At 35.0% G+C, this 23,087-nt stretch overlaps 3 protein-coding genes across 6 annotated transcripts; 2 read left to right on the forward strand and 1 right to left on the reverse strand.

Annotated features, from left to right (window-relative positions):
- Nucleotides 1-372: 372 nt before the first annotated feature.
- Nucleotides 373-10,079, reverse strand: LOC147399279 (uncharacterized protein At1g32220, chloroplastic-like). Of its 2 annotated transcripts, XM_086448777.1 has the most exons (11): nucleotides 9,942-10,079; nucleotides 8,566-8,810; nucleotides 6,177-6,294; nucleotides 5,993-6,081; nucleotides 5,823-5,878; nucleotides 5,660-5,715; nucleotides 4,689-4,782; nucleotides 3,968-4,047; nucleotides 2,519-2,561; nucleotides 1,130-1,221; nucleotides 373-767 (listed from the first exon to the last, which is right to left on the reverse strand). In XM_086448777.1, exons 2-11 carry the CDS (start codon nucleotides 8,598-8,600, stop codon nucleotides 594-596), a joined length of 837 nt encoding a protein of 278 aa, XP_086304903.1. In that variant the 5' UTR covers nucleotides 8,601-8,810; nucleotides 9,942-10,079; the 3' UTR covers nucleotides 373-593. The 2 variants fall into 2 exon arrangements, with proteins under 2 accessions (XP_086304903.1, XP_086304902.1); XM_086448776.1 differs by lacking the exons at nucleotides 8,566-8,810; nucleotides 9,942-10,079 and adding an exon at nucleotides 8,367-8,544.
- A 95-nt stretch (nucleotides 10,080-10,174) lies between these two features.
- Nucleotides 10,175-14,699, forward strand: LOC147399280 (plant cysteine oxidase 3-like). Its single transcript, XM_086448778.1, has 5 exons — nucleotides 10,175-10,452; nucleotides 12,623-12,774; nucleotides 13,506-13,659; nucleotides 13,924-14,124; nucleotides 14,243-14,699. Exons 1-5 carry the CDS (start codon nucleotides 10,338-10,340, stop codon nucleotides 14,374-14,376), a joined length of 756 nt encoding a protein of 251 aa, XP_086304904.1. The 5' UTR covers nucleotides 10,175-10,337; the 3' UTR covers nucleotides 14,377-14,699.
- An 858-nt stretch (nucleotides 14,700-15,557) lies between these two features.
- On the forward strand, nucleotides 15,558-22,844 carry LOC147399281 (uncharacterized). 3 transcript variants are annotated; one of them, XM_086448780.1, is made up of 7 exons: nucleotides 15,558-15,925; nucleotides 18,750-19,136; nucleotides 20,377-20,522; nucleotides 21,075-21,351; nucleotides 21,588-21,860; nucleotides 21,987-22,457; nucleotides 22,711-22,844. In XM_086448780.1, exons 2-7 carry the CDS (start codon nucleotides 18,828-18,830, stop codon nucleotides 22,738-22,740), a joined length of 1,506 nt encoding a protein of 501 aa, XP_086304906.1. In that variant the 5' UTR covers nucleotides 15,558-15,925; nucleotides 18,750-18,827; the 3' UTR covers nucleotides 22,741-22,844. The 3 variants fall into 3 exon arrangements, with proteins under 3 accessions (XP_086304906.1, XP_086304905.1, XP_086304907.1); XM_086448779.1 differs by having other exon boundaries at nucleotides 15,560-15,925; nucleotides 18,733-19,136; XM_086448781.1 differs by lacking the exon at nucleotides 22,711-22,844 and having other exon boundaries at nucleotides 15,564-15,925; nucleotides 18,733-19,136; nucleotides 21,987-22,675.
- The last annotated feature ends 243 nt before the right edge of the window (nucleotides 22,845-23,087 follow it).

Genomic DNA, 23,087 nt, shown 5'->3' on the forward strand with positions numbered 1-23,087 from the left:
AACTTAAGGTGTAGAACTGGCTCTGATGCCAAATCACACGAATCCAACCAATGCACCAAAAAAAACCTAAGAGTTAATAGTGCAGAAAGTAAAAAGTCTATACATCACGTGGTGATATTACTGCTTCCTCTCATCCAACAATATCCATGCTTTCAACACATTGAAAATATGATTCAACGTAAAACCATTCAAGTAACCCATTATAAAATAATCACATAATCCAAACATTTATCTATCCATCCCATAAAGAGTGGTTGGGAACAATGACATTGTAAATAACAAAAGACTAATCATAACTTGCCTAAATGAGTCAATACTATTCTACTAATTTGACTTCTGAAATAAATCAACAAACACACATAACAGAAGCACTGATAGAGAAACAATGCAAACTCATGCATCTTATTGCTTTGAAAACAGAGAACAAACAGAATGAAATGTCAACCAGTTCCTAAGGGAATCACTGAAACTCACAATTTAACTCATGCCGAGTTACAATGTGTTGGTGCTATAATCTGCTCAGAAGAAAGATAACTTTAATCTCAACTTTTCCTATATTGAAGAACAAAAGAAAAGGTCCAATGAGCCTATGTTCACTTATGCTGACTATGGCGCAGTATACCATAAACGTCCACGATTCCAGGAGGAAATACGGGATCAGTCGCAGCTCTGACAGCAACCTTTGCGACTGCAGTTACATTAACCGGAGGTGTAAGTAGTGGGCCCACCAGTGGTACTCGATTGAGTGGTTTAGCATGTTGGAGAACCTGTTTCAATCAAACATAAGAGTTAATAAATAAAGAGAAACAAGTCTGAGGTGATTTGACCCTGATATGCGAATGGGTCATCCTCTGCCCATTTCAGGTTATCATTGAGGTTCACTTTTAGAAATTATGATGGTTAATAACCACAAAACAGTGGGTTCCAACAGTGCACCTCTAAGAAAAGTTGAAATGGATAGTGGATGCCTCACTTGCATGTTCGGGCCAATCAGCCTTTAGCAGATTCATGATAGATTAATCACAAATTCTGCAGCATTTGAATAGCGTCTTAATGGTCGAAATGCAAAAAATAGAACAAAAAGAAAAACTAATATGCAGATATTACCGAGGAACTAAAATAATCTTACCATCTCCAATGGGGCCCCAATAATACCTAGAGGTAACTTTATACTCCCAACTCGGCGGGTGCCGTGTATAAAACCTGGCCTAAGAATAACACCTGAAAAAAAATAATAAAATGTGAAGCATTTTGTTGAATATGTAAATATGCACCAACTTGTTTTGTTATTATGACAATGTCCAATAAAATAGATCTAAAGTAACTTATGGGACAAAGCAGCTTTATATTATTTACAATAGCAAGAGTAGAATGTAACTGTACCATGAAGAAGTTGCCCAGGTATGGGTACAGGTGGCGGGAATGAGTATTGGGTACTAATCTTGGAGTTGAAATTTGCACATTCCCCAAATCTCAGGGAAGAAGAAAATGACCATATTACTAGGGGTGTCAATGGCCTGACTGCAAGTATTCAGACCTATTTATGGGTATATTATAAATAAATTTATAATATGTTATTGAGCCGGGCAAGGCCACCCGAAGAGCCTAGCTCCCAAGCCTGAGCTCAGCCCTAACCGGTCCAACTCCATTACTAAACGGGCCTACCAAACACTACCCAAACCTGGTCCATGACAAGCCTGGCAGGGCCATTGACAGACCTACATAGTGATTATTTTAATATTTTCATTTAAATAACAGTAATAGCATATTATTTGTCATGCATTTTACAATTTATTTAAAAATATTTTTATACACATGCCAACATTGGGTACTGCAGGGGCAAAGGGAATAACATAATAGAGTGGCCCATTAATAGCTTCACCCCATGTCTTATGGTTCAGTTTCTTTGACCAAGTGTGGAAATACTCATTCCCATTCCCCACAAAGATGTTCAAGAAATCATAATTGTAAAAACCAAGTTCAGTTTTAAACATATTTTGTATCTGCCTGGGTGAAAAGGAAATTGAAAAATGAAACTTCCAAGCAAACATGACAAGGCTGTTTAATTGAACCAAAGTGCACACAGTAACTAGTTGCAAGATTAAGGAGAAAGACAGTTACAATAGGTTTCTCCACACATGATTCTTGAATGTTCTAGTCACTAGAGATATGTTGAATTTATTTCCAACAAAAAAAATCAAAGTAAAATCCCCCGAAAAAGCAAATCAAAGTCATCATTTAATTGAAAATCATTTGCACAACTGCACGTCCCAAGAAGAATTGCAGGAGTTGAGCGTATCAGTTATTTATAGGTTCTTTTGAAAACAAATTTCTTCCTTGCAGCTTCTGGGGAAAAAAAAAATTGTTTTCTTGCCTCAAGATGGGAAAAGTCATCAACTTAATGAGTTCACAGCTTCAAGTGGGTTTCCTAGCCTCCTTGCCTAGTAGTTAGCTTTTAAAGGTGGGTATTCTGCCGTGTGTTCAGTAAAATGTTTATGTAATTGTGTAGATGACTAACCTCCATATGGGAATTTTGTCAATAGCTCCGTTTCAGCAGCTTTCTGCATCATACAATTCATAGAGTATAAAAAACCTATATATGAATAAAAGGAAAGAAATAATCATCAAGCATCCAAGAAATAAGGAAGTCTTCATGAACTGAAATGGGTTATCATGAATAAAGCTTGATTGCACTAATTCACAATCTGAGACTGATTGATTCCATGCTCGGGTAAATTATTTTAGCACACTTTTTTTTTATGAGGTCCTTTTTTTTTTCGGGTTGGGGGGGGGAAGCATGGGGTAGTCCCTGTGGTTGTACTATGATAGCAATTTTTGGTAGTATGTATCTTTCCATTTAAGGAGGTAATGTTATTCTCAATCCACGTGATGAAGTCTCATTAGAATGAAATTTCCATGTGGAAGGATGTTGAGGTGGCAAATTTACGGCCACCTCCTAAGAAAATTTGTTAACTGTAGCTCCAGCACTGTCTCATGTGCTTTGAATACGACGGTGCATGAAAACTTCATTCTAATAAGACTTCATTACGTGGAAATTTTCATTCTAGTAAAAGACTTCATCAGTGATTTGGCAGCAAGGTTTACAGTTAAATAATTTATATAATGATGGAATGGGATAATTATGGGTCCCACATGGAGACCAGTCACAGATTGATTTTTATTGAATGACTTTCAAATTGTGGAGGTCATCCTCACCAAAATTATCCCATTCTATCATTTATAGCCTTGTAAAATGTAGATTACAAGTTGAACAACTATGGATTGCTCATTTAACTATTAACTTGAACCCCACATTAGATAGAAGCTTCTTCAAGTGGGCCAAATGAACATGTGTAATTTTAGATGTCAACATTCCAGACATCCAGAGATAGTCAGGATCCTGGAATGTTGATTTCTAAGAAGACAATCTCATAGGACCCACATGGTGATGAATCACAAAATGGTCTTTGATACAAAATGACTTCATGTTGAGGAGATCATCCTCAAAAAAAAAGAAAAACAACCCTATCCCAACATTTCTAGCTCTGTAGATCACTCATTTAACTATGAACTTGAACTTGACATCTTATAGGTTAAAAGTTTCAAAAGGGACTGATTTTATGAGAATCCCACCACCTCTAGCCATAATTTTAGTTTTTGCAATGATTCCCTTTCTAATCTCATCATTTAATACCATGTTGAAGTTACAAAATGTTTTTTTCCTTATATATTCCACTATGAATATATATAATCAGTAATAAGTACTAAAATGACTTCAGAAATAGGTAGTATTTTCTACTATGAACATTTCCCCTTTTATGAAGTAAGTTCCAGAACTATGAAGAAAACAAACTTAAGGGGAAGTTATCCCTGTGGCTTAAACTAAAGCCTTTTCAATCTCTCCTTAAAATCCATAGTTCTTTTATACACAATGAATGGCTATCAAGAGGCTGCCCCAAGAAAGTACCTTCCCCTCATAATATCCTTGAAGTATATAATTCACTAAACCAAAGTCAGCAGCAGAGACATATACAAATCTTTTTACACCTGCATACAGAATTAAAATTAGTAGCCAAACTTGAGATAATTTGTCCTGGAAAAAATAAGTCATCGAAAGGGGGAGAATAAATAAAAATGCCACATAACCAAATTGATCATCATAAACCATATTTCACCTTAAAGGGCTAAACTCAGCAAAGGGAGCAGGCCAAACAACAAAGATCAGACCAGCAGATCAACTGGGTTGACCCAGCCACATCAGTTGATATAGCAAATAATTCAATTAAACTGCTAAAATGAAAGATGAGAATGCATTCTATGCAGAAAAGAGGGATAGGGAGAGTATGACACAACCAACTCCTACTCCGTCCACCTTAATGGTTCCCCTACAGTTTCCTTATATTCCTCTTGTTCCTTACATCAAGTAAACCACTTTCTCTGTATTTGTTTATCCTTATAAATGGAGGGCCTCTCATTTGCTTAAGAATATCATTGGCAGATACAGTTATACTTCCCTTAAACCGCTTGCTATGGGCCATCCATCTCACCTTTTGTCAATCAATCATGTCCTCTTTTCCCAAGCTGACCAAAATTTAGCACTCAAAATGATAACACTCATGAATTTTTTTTGGTCAGCAAGCCATTTCAAGTAAATCTACTCTTTACATTCATCTTTAATTTAGTCATACCTTGTTCTGCAGCAGCTCTAATTGCATTGATGTTTGCAGTCCCATTGATTTTATACATATGTGAGTTTGAACCAAAACCTCCAACACAAGATATCTACAAAAAAAATTGCAAGGACTTAAAAGTCATAATGCTTTCTAGAGTATAGGAAAACAAAATAAACTGAAACAGAAGTATCTTGCCTTACAAAAACAACATATGTAAAATTCTAAAAGAATGAATAGTGTCCGTGCGGATACAAGTAACAACTAACAAAAATATAGCTCCCTTTTTCTTCTTTTTTCAGTAGGAAGCTAACATTCATAGATGAAAGAACCTTGCTGCCTTCCTGTCTATAAGACTAAAGATTTTGATTGCCACTCTACCCGAAAATGGCACAACCTGAAAGTGATCATTGTGAGAGTTTCTCTGACCAGTACAAGCTTCAGAATAGGACCAGAAGAAATAGGCCAAATTTTTATACTTTGGATAAGTAATAGTACCAACAATTATCATTGGAATTCATTAGAAACATATTATCACATTTTTTTGCCTTCTAGCTGAAGTACGGATCACACCATCTTCTCTCTATCGAAGAGCAAAACCAAATAAGCTAAATTTATTCCTAAAGACATGCAAAGTATTTTAACTGATAAATGGTTAACGTATCCTGCCTCACAATGTCTTATTCTTCCCTCCCTCCTCACCCTTCCCTTTCTAATAGATTCAGCCAAAACATTCAGTACAACATGGAATTGAATATCATGTTCATAATACGAGTATTCCAATATTTATACATCGAAGGTACATAGTAAAGCAAAAGAAAGATCTAGGAAAAAAAGAAAAAGGTCTATGAAACAACAATATCTATGATTCCTAACTAAAAGTAGTCCCATCGGTTAGTCTTTTTGCTGGATTTCATATTGCCTCTTGCACAATTAGCATTTACCACAGCAATAGGCAACAGTGAGGATCTAATTACGGGACTACATACCACAGAAGTCACCCCATTCAGTGCATCCTTCAGGGAATCCGGTGAAAGAAGGTTTCCTGTGAAGAAGGAAAAAATGGAATGCTCTTAAAATCTTCTCTAAAGGTAAGGCGGTTAGAAATATAAGTAGCAAGACAAAAAGAAAAGAAAAAGAGAAACAGTAAACCTTGCTGCCAAATCACTCTGTTAGCCCAAGAATCTTGTATAGATGACCTTCCAGACCTGACAGAAAAAAAAAGTTAGCTAACAGTTCGAAACAAAATAAAATGGGAGGCGTTTTGTTTCTCTTATATGGGTCTTGTATTGCTTACACCACCTAAGGAAGGAATACCATACCTGCTAAGGCTAGAGACGGACAAACCACGATCTAAAGCTTCTTTGCAAACATGTGAACCAACAAATCCATTTCCACCCAACACAAGTAGCTGAATCAAAGGAAAGTAAGAGAGTCAATAAATCATATTTCTGAAGGAGTACATCCCAAATATAAAACCAGCTCATAGTCTGGACTGCTAAGTACCTTCTCTGTTGGAGGTGGTGGCACATCTACCGTCTCCGCTTCCTCAACTTTGAAGGGCTCTTCTACCTTATTAGAATCTGTCGTCAGTAATCTCCCATTTCTGAATACAGCCGTTGTACTGTTTCGGTGGCAACAAAGAAACAAGTAAATTAAAAAAGAAGAAGAAAGTATTCTTATAAAATCATAACAAACAAAAGCTAACCTCTCTTACCGCTTACTAGATCCCACCTAAGCAAAAAATACTCAAAAGAAAAGCCTCTAAAATTCATAAATTGCTTACACCAATTTAAAATAAAACCTAGAACACTAAAGATGACTTCCTGAAGAGACTGCTCCTTCCCATCAAAGATTCTCCTGTTCCTTCCCTTCCAAAGACCCCAGCATACCGTGAAAGAAGCAATATTCCAAAGACACCTCTTTGCAAGACATATCTGAGTGCCTCTAGCTTTGGAAAACAAGAAGAACTGACCTAGTGACACACCAAGACACATGACACGAGGAGAAGACAAAAGACCACATAGAACGAGCAAAGTCATAATGCTGGAGCAAATGGTCCACCGATTCCCCAGAAGATTTGCAAAGGTAGCAAATGTTTACCAAATTAACTCCCCTACCTCTAAGCATGTCCAAAGTGGGGAATTTTTAGCCAAGGAAGCACTCCACGCAAAAAAGGAGACTTTAGATGGAATGATGGGACACCAAATTGCTTTAGAAGGAAAAAATAATGGTTGGCTATGCTTATTGAGATCAAAATCACGACTACCAGAAAATCAATTAAAAACATCATATCTTTTGATATGTTGAATGTGAAGCACATTAACCATCCAACAAAAAGGTTCTGAAGTCCAATAAGATGTTAATTTTGCAACTATATCCATCCAATAATACGAGAAATCCCCTCCAACCATGATATGATTGTGTACGATCACTCAATGCATCACAAACACCATGTAGTAGAACAACAAGTATGGAAAGGTTTACAAGAGGTTCTTGTTGAGGTGATTCATTGATTCATCCCAAGGAAGTCCAATTATTGATCCTTATTTTCTATCACATGGTATTGCTTCACCGTCTTGTCCTGAGATTTAGGCTGATTATCAGATACTACTTTGGTCTTTTGTATCTCCATATTGGAAACTCACTATGGCAGATTTACAGTGGGGGCACTTGCCCCCACAAGAATTTTCAAATCTACTAAGGGTAACTGAGCTATTGCAACAGATAACAATGGCGGATAAAGAAATCCGCCACTATTTCTCCCACAAAAAAAATTCTTCTTAATTGCTCCCACATGGGTAAAATCCTGACTCCACCCTTGAAGTCACTACGTGGCTCCATTTCCTAGTGTTAGGTTCAACCCCACTACCAGTTCACTATTTTTGTTTGTTATTCCGAGTCCATTTTTTTCTCTTAATTGATGGACTGTGCCACTGTGGTTCTTTATCTACATAAAGACTCCCTTCTTTTCAACCAAGAGATGATTTATCTATTTATTTGATAAGCACTGTGAACTAAAAAATAAGTCTACCATAAATAACACCATACAACATGGTTTTAACACTCGTTTTGACGTCTTGTCTCATACATGAACAAGACCGAATCGTCTTGGACGACTTTTCCGATATGTTTGAGTTTTCTTGTTCAAAATGAGACAAATGAACCATGGTTTTAAATCTCGTCCCATACATTTGACTTGTCTATCCATCTTGTTGGTGGACAATACCGAGACGCATCGGACGACATTTTAAAACCATGCCATACAAGCACTGTAATATGAAAAAAAAAAAAAAAAAGGGTAAATTTTTGACTTGTCTATCCATCTTGTTGGTGGACGATACCGAGATGCATCCGACGACATTTTAAAACCATGCCATACAAGCACTGTAATATGAAAAACAAAAAAAAAGGGTAAATTATTTTTCATCGTTGCTCTTTATGTCAATTACCTCCAAATTTCATGCATCTGCCCAACTTGTTTATCAATGTAAAAGGACCCCATGATACAAAAACATTTATAGACAAAATAATCATGGATAAAAAAATTTACCAAATACTTAGATAACAACATGATCGTAAATATAACAAAAAAATAAGAAATGACATTGAAATTCGAAATGGGTAATCAAATAACATGGTGGAAACTAAAAAACTAGATTTAAAAAAAAAAAAAAAAAGGATAGAAGGGCTTACTAAAGTTTGGAGAGTGAGGATTGTGAGAGTAGCAAGCGCGACATGATCGTCTTCATTTGGAATTTTGAGGCAATTGTTAAATTGGGGTTTGTAGTTTGAGTGTTGTGGCAGAAATCACACAAAATTTTCTTTTATTTTTAATGATTTTTGGACCGCTTTATGTTCACGGAACGAATATGATTTGTAAAAATATTTATACCTGTTCGAGAAGAGAGCGAGAGGGAGAGAGCACATACACGGCGCGTAATACTGACAAGTCTCCTGTCATAAGTGGAACGACATCAAACTAGTTAAGCTAATGCAATAGCAAATTCAAACCTCCCATCAAGTTTTGATCTCCGCTGACTTGGTATCACGTGGCAGATGCGAGGAGCTTGCATTAAAATCAGACGCGTGGCTCACAGTCTAACAATGGAAATTCTAGTTTCTAGCGTCGTTGGACACCTAGGGCCTGTTTGGATACCAGGAGCAGAACTACTCTTCCAAAGAATAGGAGCTGAAATACTCTATGGAGGAGCTGGAAAAATAATTCTGTGCAGAAAGGGCGTTTGGCAATCAACTCTGTGAAGTACTGGCAGAAGTACTTTTGTGCTGGAAGTCTGTTTGGGAACCATACTGACTTCTCATGACTTCTAGAAAAAGATCAGAATATCCTTATATTATACCAGTTACTGTTTTTTATCTTTTAGTGTCATAATATGCCTTCAAACTATACTGTTTTTGATATTTTAACTATAAATATTAATATAATATAATAAATATTAATATAATATAATATAATATTTTAAATATTAAATATTAATATAATATGTTTAAATCCATTATATTCAAAATTTTTAAAAAAAATTGACAGACTGTTTTTGACATAATATTAAAAAAAAAATTTGACAGACTGTCTTTTAGTGTCATAATATGCCTTCAAACTATACTGTTTTTGACATTTTAACTATAAATATTAATATAATATAATGTAATAAATATTAATATAATGTATTTAAATCCATTATACTCAAAATTTAAAAAAAAAAATTAACAGACTGTCTTTTAGTGTCATAATATGCCTTCAAACTATATTGTTTTTGATATTTTAACTATAAATATTAATATAATATAATATAATAAATATTAATATAATATAATATAATATTTTAAATATTAAAAATTAATATAATGTGTTTAACTATAAATATTAATATAATATAATATAATATAATATAATATTTTAAATATTAAATATTAATATAATGTGTTTAAATCCATTATACTCAAAATTTAATTTTTTTTTTTAATATTAATAAATGTTTCTTTCATTTGATTTAAGGGCAAATGAATTAGGAATATTTTCATAGAAAATTAATAAAGTTAATGGTATTTTGGTAAAATGAACCGTTAGATTTTGACTCCCCGCAAGATGAGTTTTGAGAAATAGGTTTTCTCGACTTCTTCACAAAGAGTAATTTCTTGCTCTTGCGCGGAGTAACTCTTCGAAGGAGTTGTTCATCCAAACGCATCCAAACGACTTCTAACTCCCCGCAAGAGTCAGAAGTTGCCAAGGAGTCCTATCCAAACGCCTACCTAGTGTCCACTGTGAATTTTGACTCGGTCCATTAACAGCTCAAATCAATCGCGATTCGCATCTGATATCAAGTTTATAATAGATTCATGTTAAATAAAAAAGAAAGTTTTTGTTTTTATAGCCCCTTTGGGTTTTGGGATGCAACACCGACTTATGAAAAGGCTTGACTAATCTAAAACAAGAGGATGTCGAACGAATCATCTCTTTGTGGGTGAATCTAGAAACTTCAATCCTTAAAAAGATTATAAATAATAAAAAAGCCCCAAATTCAATTCAGATTTGTGGTCTTTTTTCGCAGTACAAAAGGGCCCTATTACGTGAGAAGAAATAACATTTTAGTGTCTTAGCCTGAAGTGAACAGTAGCTGAGTAACAATAGCAACAGCGCACGTTAGCATGACGAAGAGCTCTCCAATTCAGGCTCTTTACGACATCTGCAAGAAGACGTTTACGCCTTCAGGAACTCCTCTTGCTTCTTCTCAAGCAATTCATAAGCTCCACTCTCTTCTCGGTATATAACCTTAATCTTCTCCTTATATTTTTAATCTAAAATTCCAATTTTTTTCCCCTACTTTCGTTTGTTGTTTTATGTGAGTATAATTCAATTGTGCTTATGGGGTTTGTGAATTATGTGAAATTAAACAATGGGTTAGCCTTGAAATTTGAAGAACTGAATCCTGTAAGTCATTTGGTGAGGTTTTAGACCTTAATGGATTTATTTTTCAATTTTTTCCTTAGATATGTGTGCCCACTGGCCTTGTTCTTGAAGGGGAATGTGTGTTGTTTTAGCTTTAATTTCACATTTATTGTATTTTATTTATTTGTTAGTTTTCAGTCATTGTTTCAAATATTCTTGGAGACGATTTAGTAACTTGGAGTATTTTATGTTTCATTATTTTCTTCTATCTCTGGTTAATAGGTCACAGAACAGTTTGATTTTACATTATGAAGTTTAGAAAGTAAAAAAAAAAAAACAACCGAAGTCACTAAACTTTTTATAGGAAATAAACTTACGTTTATTTATGGACACTAAGATACCTACTTAGCGTTATTTGATGACTTGATGTGGTTTATTAAAGAATTAATTGGGTGTGAAAAAAGGGGGTCACAAGTTTTAATGGTGCTGGCATCTTGAATGTAATGCCGCTTTTCATCATTATAAGTGTGGTGCTTAAAGGTTTACTTGTCATCAACTGGGCTGGTATCTTGAATAACGCTGTTTTTCCATCACTAGGTCTTAAAAAAAAATTCTTGTTGTATACCAGGGCTTGAGAAAAACACTCTTGTACCTTGTCACCTCTTAGGGTTTTGAGAACAAAACATGGTAGTACCTCTACTTGACAACATTTTCTGAGGTGGGACTTGTTCACTATCTTAATCATTCATCATGTATCATAATTGTCGCTATCTATTAGGGTTTGTGACTATATAGTCTTTGTAACAACTCTGCCTTTGTAGTGGTTCCTTCACACTACATTGTTGGTTTCAAGCTCGTAAAAAGGAGGATTGTCAACGATGCCTTATCTCTATTATTTTGGGTTGAAGATGAATCCATTTTTTCCACTTTTCTTCTTAGTTTTGGGTGCTATCATTGGTTGTTGTTGCTCATTACCTAACCATCTTAATTGAATTTCCTTTGATTTATATCCTATTAGGTCTATTCGTATATTCACCCTAAAGTGCTCATTCATAATTTTTTTTTTTTTTTTGTTGTATTTCCAATCATCCGGTTGAATATCTACATCTTTACTAACACTTACGTTATTAATATTTAGTTAAAATAGATTAGGTCGTATTGCTGTCTTGTAAGGTCTGCTTGATTGGAGCAAAGTGGTAACAGTACACTTATGGAAGTGTGTATCCATTTAAGCTACCCAACATTTATTTAATGACTTCATTTTTAGGTGGGACCGTATCAGATTTTGTAGCATGTTGTTTCTTTGTTTTTTTTTTTTTTGGCTTAGCCTTTCTTGATCACCAATTTTACTGTTATAGTTCTCTGGTATGATGAATTAGCCGGAGGATTGAGAACTAAGTGAGGGTTAATCTAAATTTAGGGTTAATAGGTCTTAAATAAGGATTAAAAGAGCTTGGATTGAATAATTTGATCTTTGTTTCGAGAGAAAATTCTAAGAACATTGCATCAATACCTATTGGGTTCAAAGTTCAAGATCATGATAGATAATGTGGTAACAGGCTATAGTCAGACCGGACAAGCTCGATGGTGAGATTTCATTGAACAAGTTTTGAGGTTCTAATTGAATGCATTGAACAAATTTCTTTTGGTAAATCAACTTGCATGTATGTGTATGATATGTTTATGGTGATGGATAATCAAATTTGGTGACACAAAGGCAAGGGTTTCACATGTGGCGGGGCTGAGTTGACGTAGCCTAATGGGTACCACCTCACCCTTTTTCATATGGAAGTAACGAGTAATTTCAAAGTTCCACGGCTGTCATTCATAGAGGATAAGTAATACACTTGGCAGGGTATATGGCCTGCATGGGTGTGATGTAGCAAGAAACCTCGATTTAACAGGGTATAAGGTCTAAGGGTGGCAACCAGGATATGTATTTGATATGCTCTTCATAGTACTTGAGTTCTATAACCATGCTTTTGCTGCTTACTATGATTCAGATGTTTGTCTAATATGTGGTATGGTAATTCTTTTTCCACAGATACCATAGGTCCTGCTGATGTTGGTCTCAAAGAGGATAATGTGGAGGATGACAGGGGACATGGTTTTTTTGGACTCAACCAGTTCAACAGGGCGGCTAGATGGGCTCAACCAATAACATTCATGGACATATATGAATGTGATAGTTTTACGGCAAGTTACAACAATGTCTTGCTTAATTGTCAAAGTAGACAATTTATAAGTAATTCGTTTTGAATCTTAAGAAGACCTGACTATATTAGGAGCGTTGAAAATTGTCTTGTCCCCTTAATTATGATATTTATGTATTTTTGCACGTTTGTGTTTGTGCATGTGTGAATAAGGACGTATAGCGTGCGTACCAAAGTATAATACAAGAGTAATGCCTATGGGTAATGAACATGCAGCTGGAATTCAAATAAGCTTGTATTTATCGTAATATGTATTGGTTTGATGTTTCTCTCTCAAAACCATAAAATATGGTCAAGTATCATATTTAAGTGTCCAGCCATATATACATAAAGAATAATCAGATGCAATTTTTCCAATTTTTATGAATGTTGGAAAAGTAATAATATATCTAATTTTGCTTCTTGCTCCCGAGTCCCTTGAATCAACAGGACTAGATGAATCTGGTTGATATGGATCATATATTTCTAACAATGCCAATCACTGTAACATGCGGAATGGTTGGTTTGGAAAATGATTTTAAGAAGTTAGAAGTGAATTCATTCTTGCATTATAAATTGGAAAGTATTTGGAGTTTCCATGGTGCTCATGATTTATGAGATGAGCCACAAAATCAGTACGTATTTACTGAATTTAAGAGCATTTATTATTCTCTCTGGTATGGCAAGCCATGAGAAAGTTTGCACTTGCTAATCAAGGTAGCTAATGTTTTGTAGATGTGTATATTCTGCTTGCCAACTTCGTCAGTAATTCCGCTACACGATCATCCCGGAATGTCTGTCTTCAGCAAAGTACTTTATGGCTCCATGCATGTGAAGGCCTATGATTGGGTTGAACCTCCCTGCATAAAGAAAGCTGGTGGTTTTTCAGGTTGTTTCTAAACTCATTGTAAACCATTATGTGACAACTTCTAGAAGTTTCTCTTAAAATATAAAAAATGAAAGTGCATTTTTGTTTCTCATAGATCAATGGAACCAAATATTTGTGGATAGAGATGATAAATGCCTCATACAGGATCCTCTCCTGGAATCTAGAGAGCCTGTTATCTATCACAGCCACATAGAAAGCTCATGGTTTCCTCCCAAACTTGATAGATATAGGTAGTCTTGAGTAAACTTGTGCTTTTATTGGCAGTCAGGTTAGCGAAGTTAGTCGTGGACACAGTTCTAACAGCGCCATGTGGGACCTCTGCGTTGTACCCCAAGAGTGGGGGTAATCTACATTGCTTCACCGCAATCACTCCATGCGCAGTGCTTGACATCCTTGCTCCTCCCTACCGGGAAGCTGTTGGGCGAAAGTGTACTTACTACCATGACTACCTCTATTCCAGTTTCTGTAAGTATCTCTTTTGCTCAAAAGATGAAGCAATTCAACTTTTCTCAAATTCCATGTTATAATGCAGTAAGAGTATATGAATTTTTCTAGTTGGGATCATTATCTACTTCACTTGCAGCGACAGGAAATGGAGTTGAGATTGGTGACAGCGGGAAGAAGGAAGAAGATTATGCATGGCTCAAGGAGATAGACACACCTGATGATCTCTATATGCGCCATGGAGAATATGCTGGCCCAGTTATTCAAGTCTAGAGTTACACCAGTTCAATTCAGTGATTCAAGTTGTCTTCCAAGTGAAAGTTTGGGTTGAGCTCTGAACATTGGTGGAAATTTTGGTTTTTGCATTCGAGCATGCAATAGCTTTATGTGCTGTGGAGACAGTATTGATAAGTCAAAGTAACTAATACCCATACCGAGTTGTACTTCATAGTTCAATCAATGGCCCTCCTGTAGAACTAGTGATGAAGAATTTTTCTTCTTATTTTGAAGTCTTAATACATGCATGCATACAGTAAGTTGTTTGTACAAATAAAATTTACTGCTAATGCGAATTATTTAAACAGCTACTTTCGATCCTTGGGTATTGCATGATTTGAAATAATCTAATCTTTGAAACAAATTGGTGGTGGTGAATTGAACACGAGCGCACGATATACAAAATGGAAATTGAATGGTAGGGGTTTCTCCATTTACTCATGATATGTAACCCATTGACATTCATCTGGAGGATAAATCTAAATATATTTATTTCCACATTTTACAGGTTGAGTTGAGACTTGAGACAAAAAAAAAAAAAACTTTTAAAAAGAAAAAGAACTAGGAAGCTTCACTGAATTGGTACTGACGTGTCAGCAGAGAAGCGTGGCACCACATGGCAGATGTGCGTATGCCATCGAGAATGATTTATATTCCCATATCCCGAAAGAACACTAATGTATCTTTCTTTTTCTTTTATTCTCGTTGCAAAGCCCATATCACAGTAAAAATTACCGAAGGAACCTCAAATCATCTGAAAACTCCTCAGCAACCCACTTGTAGAAATTACTCCAATAATTTACAAATCACCCCTCTTGAATTGGTTAATATTTGAGATACTCTTGCGAATGGAAAACTGGTTTGGAATTCAAATTTCGTAGATTTTTATTTTTTAATCATGTATCAGGGTGCATCATGATTTTAAAACTCGGTTCTGCGTCTCGTTCGAGTTGTCTCGTTTCGAGATTGAGATAATGATTTTTAATCATTTAAAAATTTTGAAAAATCAAATGAAAAAGATAAAGTTTTTCACCCCATTTGGATCCAAATCCTTTGTTCTTTGATTTTTCTTATTCACTTGATTGAGAAGAGAAGTAAAACTTGGTTTGGGGTTGAAAATGATAGGATTTCAATTATGAAAATTGGTAACATTCGTTCGTCTCGGATATCTCAGATGAAAATTTTTATATCTTAATCGAAACGTATCGTTCATCTTGCGAGATTCCACTAAACCGAAAAATCTTGTCCATCCGCCTCGTCCATGCCTGATACCAAGAGGACTAAGGAGATACGTCTCGGTCTCAGATGAGTTTTGAAACCATGGGGTGTATCAGTCCAGACTCAACAACAATTAAGGGTTAACATGTCATCAATTTTAAAATAAAGGGGTATATCTCACATATTCGCCAAAACCTGGAGGATTATGTGAAAGTTTCCTAATTTTTCTTTGCAACTGGCCTCGTCCATCTGTTTTCGTATCAAATGAAAGAAAGGTTTGCTTTTTCTTCTGTGTGCGCGCAAAACGAACACCCATCGTCATCATCAGGTATCACCTCGGTTTAAGATTTTTTATTTTCTAACTAAATCGTAACTTGATTATTACTTGATCTATAAGTACTACAGATCTTTAATGGTTGTTTATCCTCAGTTTAGCTACCTGTTTTCCCCATTTTCTCTGCAACTTGACTGCGTAAAGTTTACCCATTTTTATCCTCAAGTGCTTCCTGATGAGATTTTGTGAGATGGGCTTTTGAAAAATCTAAGTGGTGGTTAAAGAGATTGAATTACTGAGATCGCTCAAAATGAGTCCAAAATTGATTTTTGGTTACTTTTTTTTTTTTTTTTCCCCTTTCCATCAACACTATTTCTTAGGGTTGATTGGTAATAAAAATGCAATCTTTTGCTTTAATGTTTTTATTTATTTATTTATTATTATTATCTGATTGTAGACTCAAGATGCATGGTTTGTGCACAATTGATCTTTGTATATATATATATATATATTTCAATTTGATCTGTTCGAGGACAATCATATATTTTTTCCCAACACATCAATCAGAGAAGCAGAAATTCAAAATGAGATTGTTTTAACTTCTATGAACTGGGTTGTATCTTTTTTCTTTTTTAAATATATCTAAATTTGAGTTTTCTTGATTGATGTTCATTCTTTGGTTTGGTAGAATTGTTTAGGATTCTGTGATGGACTTACAAGATAAGAAGTCAAATAATTTGAATGACAGAGATATGATAATTTGAAGTAGGACAGTGTGAGAGGAAAAGAGAGAATTGTTTAGAATTATGTGATGGACTTCCAATGCAATCTTATTTCCATTTTCATAAACTCAAAATTGATGATTCTATTTTGCACATTTAAAAAATGTTTAGTTAATTTGGCAAAAAATATATTTAGGGAAGTGTATAGATTGTAAAAAATAGCTTATGGGTGTTTGCATTTTCCTTTTGAACCAAGCAATTGTAAAATTTTGCATTGTTTTCTAGAGGTGATACCAAGCATATGAGCTGTAAATGGTAGTAAAAGACTGTAATTACGAAATGCTGTAAGTGCAAAGTTTTACATTTTACAATCTTTTACGATGAACTGAGCAGGGCCTAGTTTTTTATCCCCTCTGCTCACGGACTCATTCAGTATGAGAATTTTTATCTTTTGGGAATTTGGGTTTGAACATATCCTTAGATTGATTAATGTATGAGATTTGAATAATAGTTCAATTTGATTTTTGGTTTTCTTTAATGCTCTCGGACCAGAAACCTCACCCCTAATTTCAATAGATATTTAAGCTTGAATTTGTTTTAGGATGCTATGTCACATTTGGTAGGATGGAGAGAATTTCGTTTTAGGTTTCTTGGGTAGGATAGATGCCAAGTTCTATTTCATCTAGATACTTTCATTGTAATGTAGTTATTACTTGTAAGAATAGGATATGCTATGTGGGTAATTTTATTTATTTGTTTTTAACTTTTAAGTAATGCAATGGAACCCTTAGTTTGAATATTTATGGTGAATTTTCTTTGGATAAAACTGAGTTCTTCTTTAAGGGAGAAAATATACCTTTGGTTATTGTTTTATTGGATGGCTCTGGTAACTTTAGCGTTCAGATGGTAAGAAAAATGAAGCTATCTGCAATTTGGTTATTCACATTGTAATTATGTTATTGGATGTCTATGGTAAGGTTTTCAAACTTGGTTTTCTATTTTAAGGGATATCAAATTGATGCAGGCTTAGTGTAAGTGGCTTCCATAAAAAGAAACTTGTCTTTAATGCCATTTACATCTTAAATAAGCATTGGCGTTGGAACTGAGATCGTTGAGACAGTGGAGGGTGGAGGATTGAGACAAAGAAGGAACAAATAAAAGAATCTAAACCTTGGTTGAGAGGTGTAGTTGATCACTTGGCGCAAAGTGACTGCATGGGGACACTTAAGGGGAGAATTTGTAAACAAAATTTTCAGATTTTCACTAGTTTTTTTTTATATATAAATTCACATTGCTTTTTTGAGGCGAAAACAATAAGAAGAATCATACAAAGGATTAGTCCCATAGCTAAGTTGGTTTGACAAATTGCAAGACAACTTTGGGGTCGTGGGTTCACCAGCTTACCCATAAATAAAGTCGTACAACATTTAGAGGTATTGTTCCATTATTGTTTGAAGTCCTTAAAAATCATTTTTTCCCACTTTAGTTTCTTCTAGTTGCTACAAGTGGAAAATCAGATTTCTTTGCCTTCGAAATCATATGAGAGATTTATCAATAATAAAAAAAAAAATATTCATGTGAGAGATTTGAAGTTTCATAGGTTACCATGAACAGATTGAGGGGGGATGTTAAAGTCTTTATTAGTTCCTCTATTTTAGGCTTTAATTCCTTCCATAGTTGGTTTCATTTCCACTGAGAGAACCCCATCTGAAAGTGTTGGTGAATTCATAAAGAAAGTGAAAATAGGTGACACTCTTAATGTTTTGTATTCTTGGATAATTTTCATTGTTTGTGTGAATGAGAAGATGTTGAAATCTGTTGTTTTTTTCTCTCTTTTTTAGACTCTAAGGCTTTCCATCGCCGGTTTGTTTTCAACTGAGAGAAACCCATGTGAGAATTTTGGTGAATTCCCAATGAAAACGAGATTTGTTGTTGCTCTAAATGTTTTGTTCTTGTGGTTCATTTTCATTTTTATTTTTATGGTTAATGTGATTTTGTAGATATTTCTGCACTATCTTCTTGTGCAATTAAATGAAAAAACTGTTTTCCTATTATGTAAGAGAGTTATCATCGTCATCATGATCATTATTATTAGTTATCAAAGTTTTTTTTCTAAAGAAGAATTTTTGTTTCTTACAGGCTTTGGATGATTGCAGATCGAAAACTTCACAGTAATCCATACAATTTTTGTACATTAACATCACCTTTCAAGGAAGAGAAAAATAGAAATAAGCATGGGTATTCATGAGCAGCCCAAGCAGAGAGTGGCATTTGTGCTGATTGATGGGTTGGGTGATGTGTCATTGCCAAGGTTTGGATATCGCACTCCTCTGCAAGTAGCAAAAATACCCAATTTGGATGCCATTGCCATGGCTGGAGTTAATGGGCTGATGGATCCTGTGGAAGCAGGCCTGGGTTGTGGGAGCGACACAGCCCACCTCTCTTTGTTGGGTTATGACCCAAGAGTATATTACCGAGGTCGAGGTGCATTCGAGTCCATGGGTGCTGGATTGGCAATGTCCCCTGGAGATATTGCATTCAAGGTCTGTTTTTCTTTTTGTTTCTCAAGTTTTTCTATTTTTTTTTCCTTGTAATATATAAATTATGTAAGATTCAATGTCTGAGAATCAAATAATATAGCAGAAGAATAAATATAGTTGCATTTTTTTTAAACTAAGTTCTCTAACTTTAAGCATAATTAATTGAAAATGTGGAGAATAATTACACTCAAGTACCTTTTTTGTTTCTATTAGGAAAAACCTATTCATGAAGGTTAAGTTCTTCCTAAAGGGGAAGGTTATCTAAATTGGATCTCTTAGAACTGATATGATGTCAAGCCTTCCTGAAAGATGCACAAATCTAGGCATGTACAAACATATCAAATGCTGCACTCCCACAAACTTTTTAGCAATAAATGTATTTTCCAATTAATGTTTCCTTTCATAATCAGAGTTATTAACTAATTTAGTAGGATATGCAAAGTATTTTCAGACATCTCAATCTTGATTATTTGTTATTGACAATTAATTGCTGAAGATTGTTAAGTAAATAACATTCAACTGAATCATTGTTTTTTCATAGAAAAATTGCACTACAACCTTATGTTTGTATTTCTGGTTTTTAGAAAGAAATTTGGGGTTTTATCTAAATTGTTGGATTTTTACCCTAAATTTCCAAAAAATAACAAATAAATCATGTGTAAAAGTGTTATAGATCCATTTATATGACGCGCTTAGACTTTTGTATCACTGTAGTTTAAATGTATGACATGGACACGAAATTATAGAAAAAATGGTTTTATCAAAGAACAGCTTTTAAAATGCACAACTATATGGGCATTGATCTTCATTTCAACTCCTATAATTATTTTTAACTTGAAGACCTTCAATAGTGTGATTGTTTTTAAACCAAGAACTCCCCAAAATTAGTTGGATTTGAAATGTTTATTCATTTAAAAGTTCTGGTATTGGTAAAACTCTAAAATATTAAAGGTGAACTTCACTTTGCCAGGACATAAATTATTTAGATTCGACGGAAGTCTCAAAAAACTCTGCTAATTTACTTTGGTTACCTATATCAAATAAGAAGTTTTCTTAATATAAGTTTCAGTCTCCCATGGGTTATGCATTTCTTGAGTTTTCTCTTGCTTTGAGATTTAGCTAGTGGGGAAGCAGAACATTGCTAATTTGGTTCTTATAGTCAGCCTTCATATTCTGTGATGTGATTGTCAGCCTTTGTAATTGTTACTTGTTTCACATTATGCCAACATTGTTTTATCTTCAGTCGAACTTTGCAACATTGGATGTGGAAACTGGAATTGTAACCAGCAGAAGGGCTGACAGGCACTTTGAGGAAGAGGGGCCCATCCTCTCTGCTGCACTGGATGGAATGAAGCTGCCATCTTTTCCCAAATATGAAGTCAGAGTCAGGTGCAGATTCTTGTAATGAGGATGACTGAAAGTAATTCTAAAGAAGAAAATAGGAAATTATAGTTCTTTTTTCTTCCTCCTTTGGATTTGAATTTGAATTTCTTTTCTGGACTAACCATCGAGTTCGAGTCAAGGAGATAGTATTTTTCAGAATATAGGTTTGGGAAACAAAAGTCAGGAATTCCTGTTGCACTGGGACGCATCTATGTGTACTTCAAATGGTTTAGTGTTCAAATACCACTGTCATAGGATGGCATACCACCACCTTGCATAGCTTATTTGATAAATTGTCAATAATTTATTCATTTAAGTTTTATGGAATTTTTCGTATTCCAGTGATTGTTATAAAATGTCAACACGAATTTTGGATTATTTTAAAAAGATCAAGATTCATGGTGGCTGGCTCAACTCAACTGCTTCTATACTGCAGTTTCAGTTATCAAGTCTATCTTTGAAGATAAATGAGTCATTTTATATATGTTCAACCAAGGTTTCAATCAAATTTTATGAATAAAGGATAGTGAGAAGTTTAACAAGCATCTTTTCCTACAGATATGCAACGGAACACAGATGTGGAGTGGTTGTTAAAGGGCCAAAGTTGAGTGGAAATATATCAGGAACTGACCCTTTGAAAGATAACCGTGTGCTTTTGAAAGCTGAAGCTCTGGATGACACTGACGAAGCAAAGCACACAGCTGCAGTTGTGAATGAAGTATCCAAGGAGATATCGCGAATTCTGATTTCTCACCCATTGAATGCAAAACGTGCGGCAGAAGGGAAGAACATTGCAAATATTGTCCTTTTACGAGGTTGTGGTATTCGAATTGAGGTCAGTATTCTCGAGCTTATAGTTTAATATATCATCTTTCTTTTTGAATGAAATTTGGTGGTGCAGCATTTAGTGAATCTGCATTTGATATAATTATCTTTCACACAACTTGATCTGTTGCGTGTTTGCTCATGTGTGACATGGGACCATCTAATATATTTGGTTTTGCTTAGTTTTGGAATTAACGCTTCATCACCAAAAATTTCTTTGTTTTTATTTGCCATGTAATACAACAGGTTCCTCCATTTGAAAAGAAGCATGACTTGTGGCCATGCATGGTAGCTCCCACCAAAATCATAGCAGGGCTGGGCATGTCACTGGGAATTGATATCCTAGAAGCTCCTGGAGCAACGGGAGACTATCGAACGATCCTAACTTCCAAAGCAACTGCCATAGCTAACGCACTCTCGGCCCCTCTGCAGCCATGCCCCAATGTTTTTGTGCCAGGAGAGGATGAACACAAACCTGGACGAGCCGATGGTTATGACTTTGGGTTCCTCCACATCAAGGTGGTAACCTTCACAAATCTTTGAGGCTTGTAAAATCTCTTTTCCTTAAAATAGAAAAGATCAATTTGCTGAAATTATATTCCCTTCCTTCCTCGATGTTAATTCTCTCTGTGGTGTCTATCACAGGCAATAGATGACGCAGGTCATGATAAGGCGAGCATTTTCAAGGTCAAAGGATTGGAAGCCGTTGACCGAGCAATAGGTCAGCTGGCCAAGCTACTATGGCAAGCAGAATTGACAGGAAGCTACAAATACTCACTTTGTGTCACTGGAGACCACTCTACTCCAGTTGAGTATGGAGATCACAGCTTTGAACCAGTTCCATTTACAATATGCCGGTTAGAAGACTTTGTTGGTGCGGTTGGAGGCGAAGCTATCGTTATGGGAACCTCTCTCGATCCTTTTCCTCTTCCAACTGTTGAAGATGGTGAAGACTTACGCGAAGAAATGGGGTCTCAAGAGGGAAAGGAAGAGAGAAGAGCTATTAGCGGCGATTCAGTCAGTGAATTCAACGAGCTAGCAGCAGCACGGGGGTGCCTTGGACGATTTCCTGGAGGTGAGATGATGGGAATAATAAAGACATTCCTCAAACTCAAGGTATGATCATTTATTTATTTATGATACTAATAAATAAATTATGGGTTTTGTCTGACTGTGGTACTAACTTAAGGGAGAGGAGATGCGTCACTGGTTGAATGAAAATGATAGTTATTAATAAAATTGACTGAATTTCCTCGACACTGAACTATGTTACATCAACATTGTAATCTTTTTCTTTCAATTAACATATCAGATTTTAGGATTTTTTTTCCTTATTGGTACCTAATTTTGAGTAAATCCTTGAACACAGGAGGACTCCATTCTTAGGGCTTCATTTTGAGATGCAGTAGAAATGGATGGGAAATGAATTACTGTTTAAAATGTGGTGTTACCATGTTTAGTTCTTAACCATCAATCATATTTTCATGAGGGACACACTTCACAGCCTTTTCTTTTCTTTTCTTTTTGGTCTTTTTGAGATGAAAGTTATTTTTATTATATTTTCTGAAATATGTTTCAAAAGTTGTTGAAACATCATTATTTTATGATTTTTGAAAATTACGATTGTTAGAACTGTTTTAGATTCCAGACTTGATGTTGAAGTCTAAATAGAATCATTCTGACATATTTTTAGCATCAACTTTGGCACTTTCCCCCTCATAATTTAAAATAATAAAATAAAAACAA

Source organism: Akebia trifoliata, chromosome 7 (assembly GCF_017979445.1).
Source record: "Akebia trifoliata isolate Shusen 1 chromosome 7, ASM1797944v1, whole genome shotgun sequence".
NCBI lineage: Eukaryota > Viridiplantae > Streptophyta > Magnoliopsida > Ranunculales > Lardizabalaceae > Akebia > Akebia trifoliata.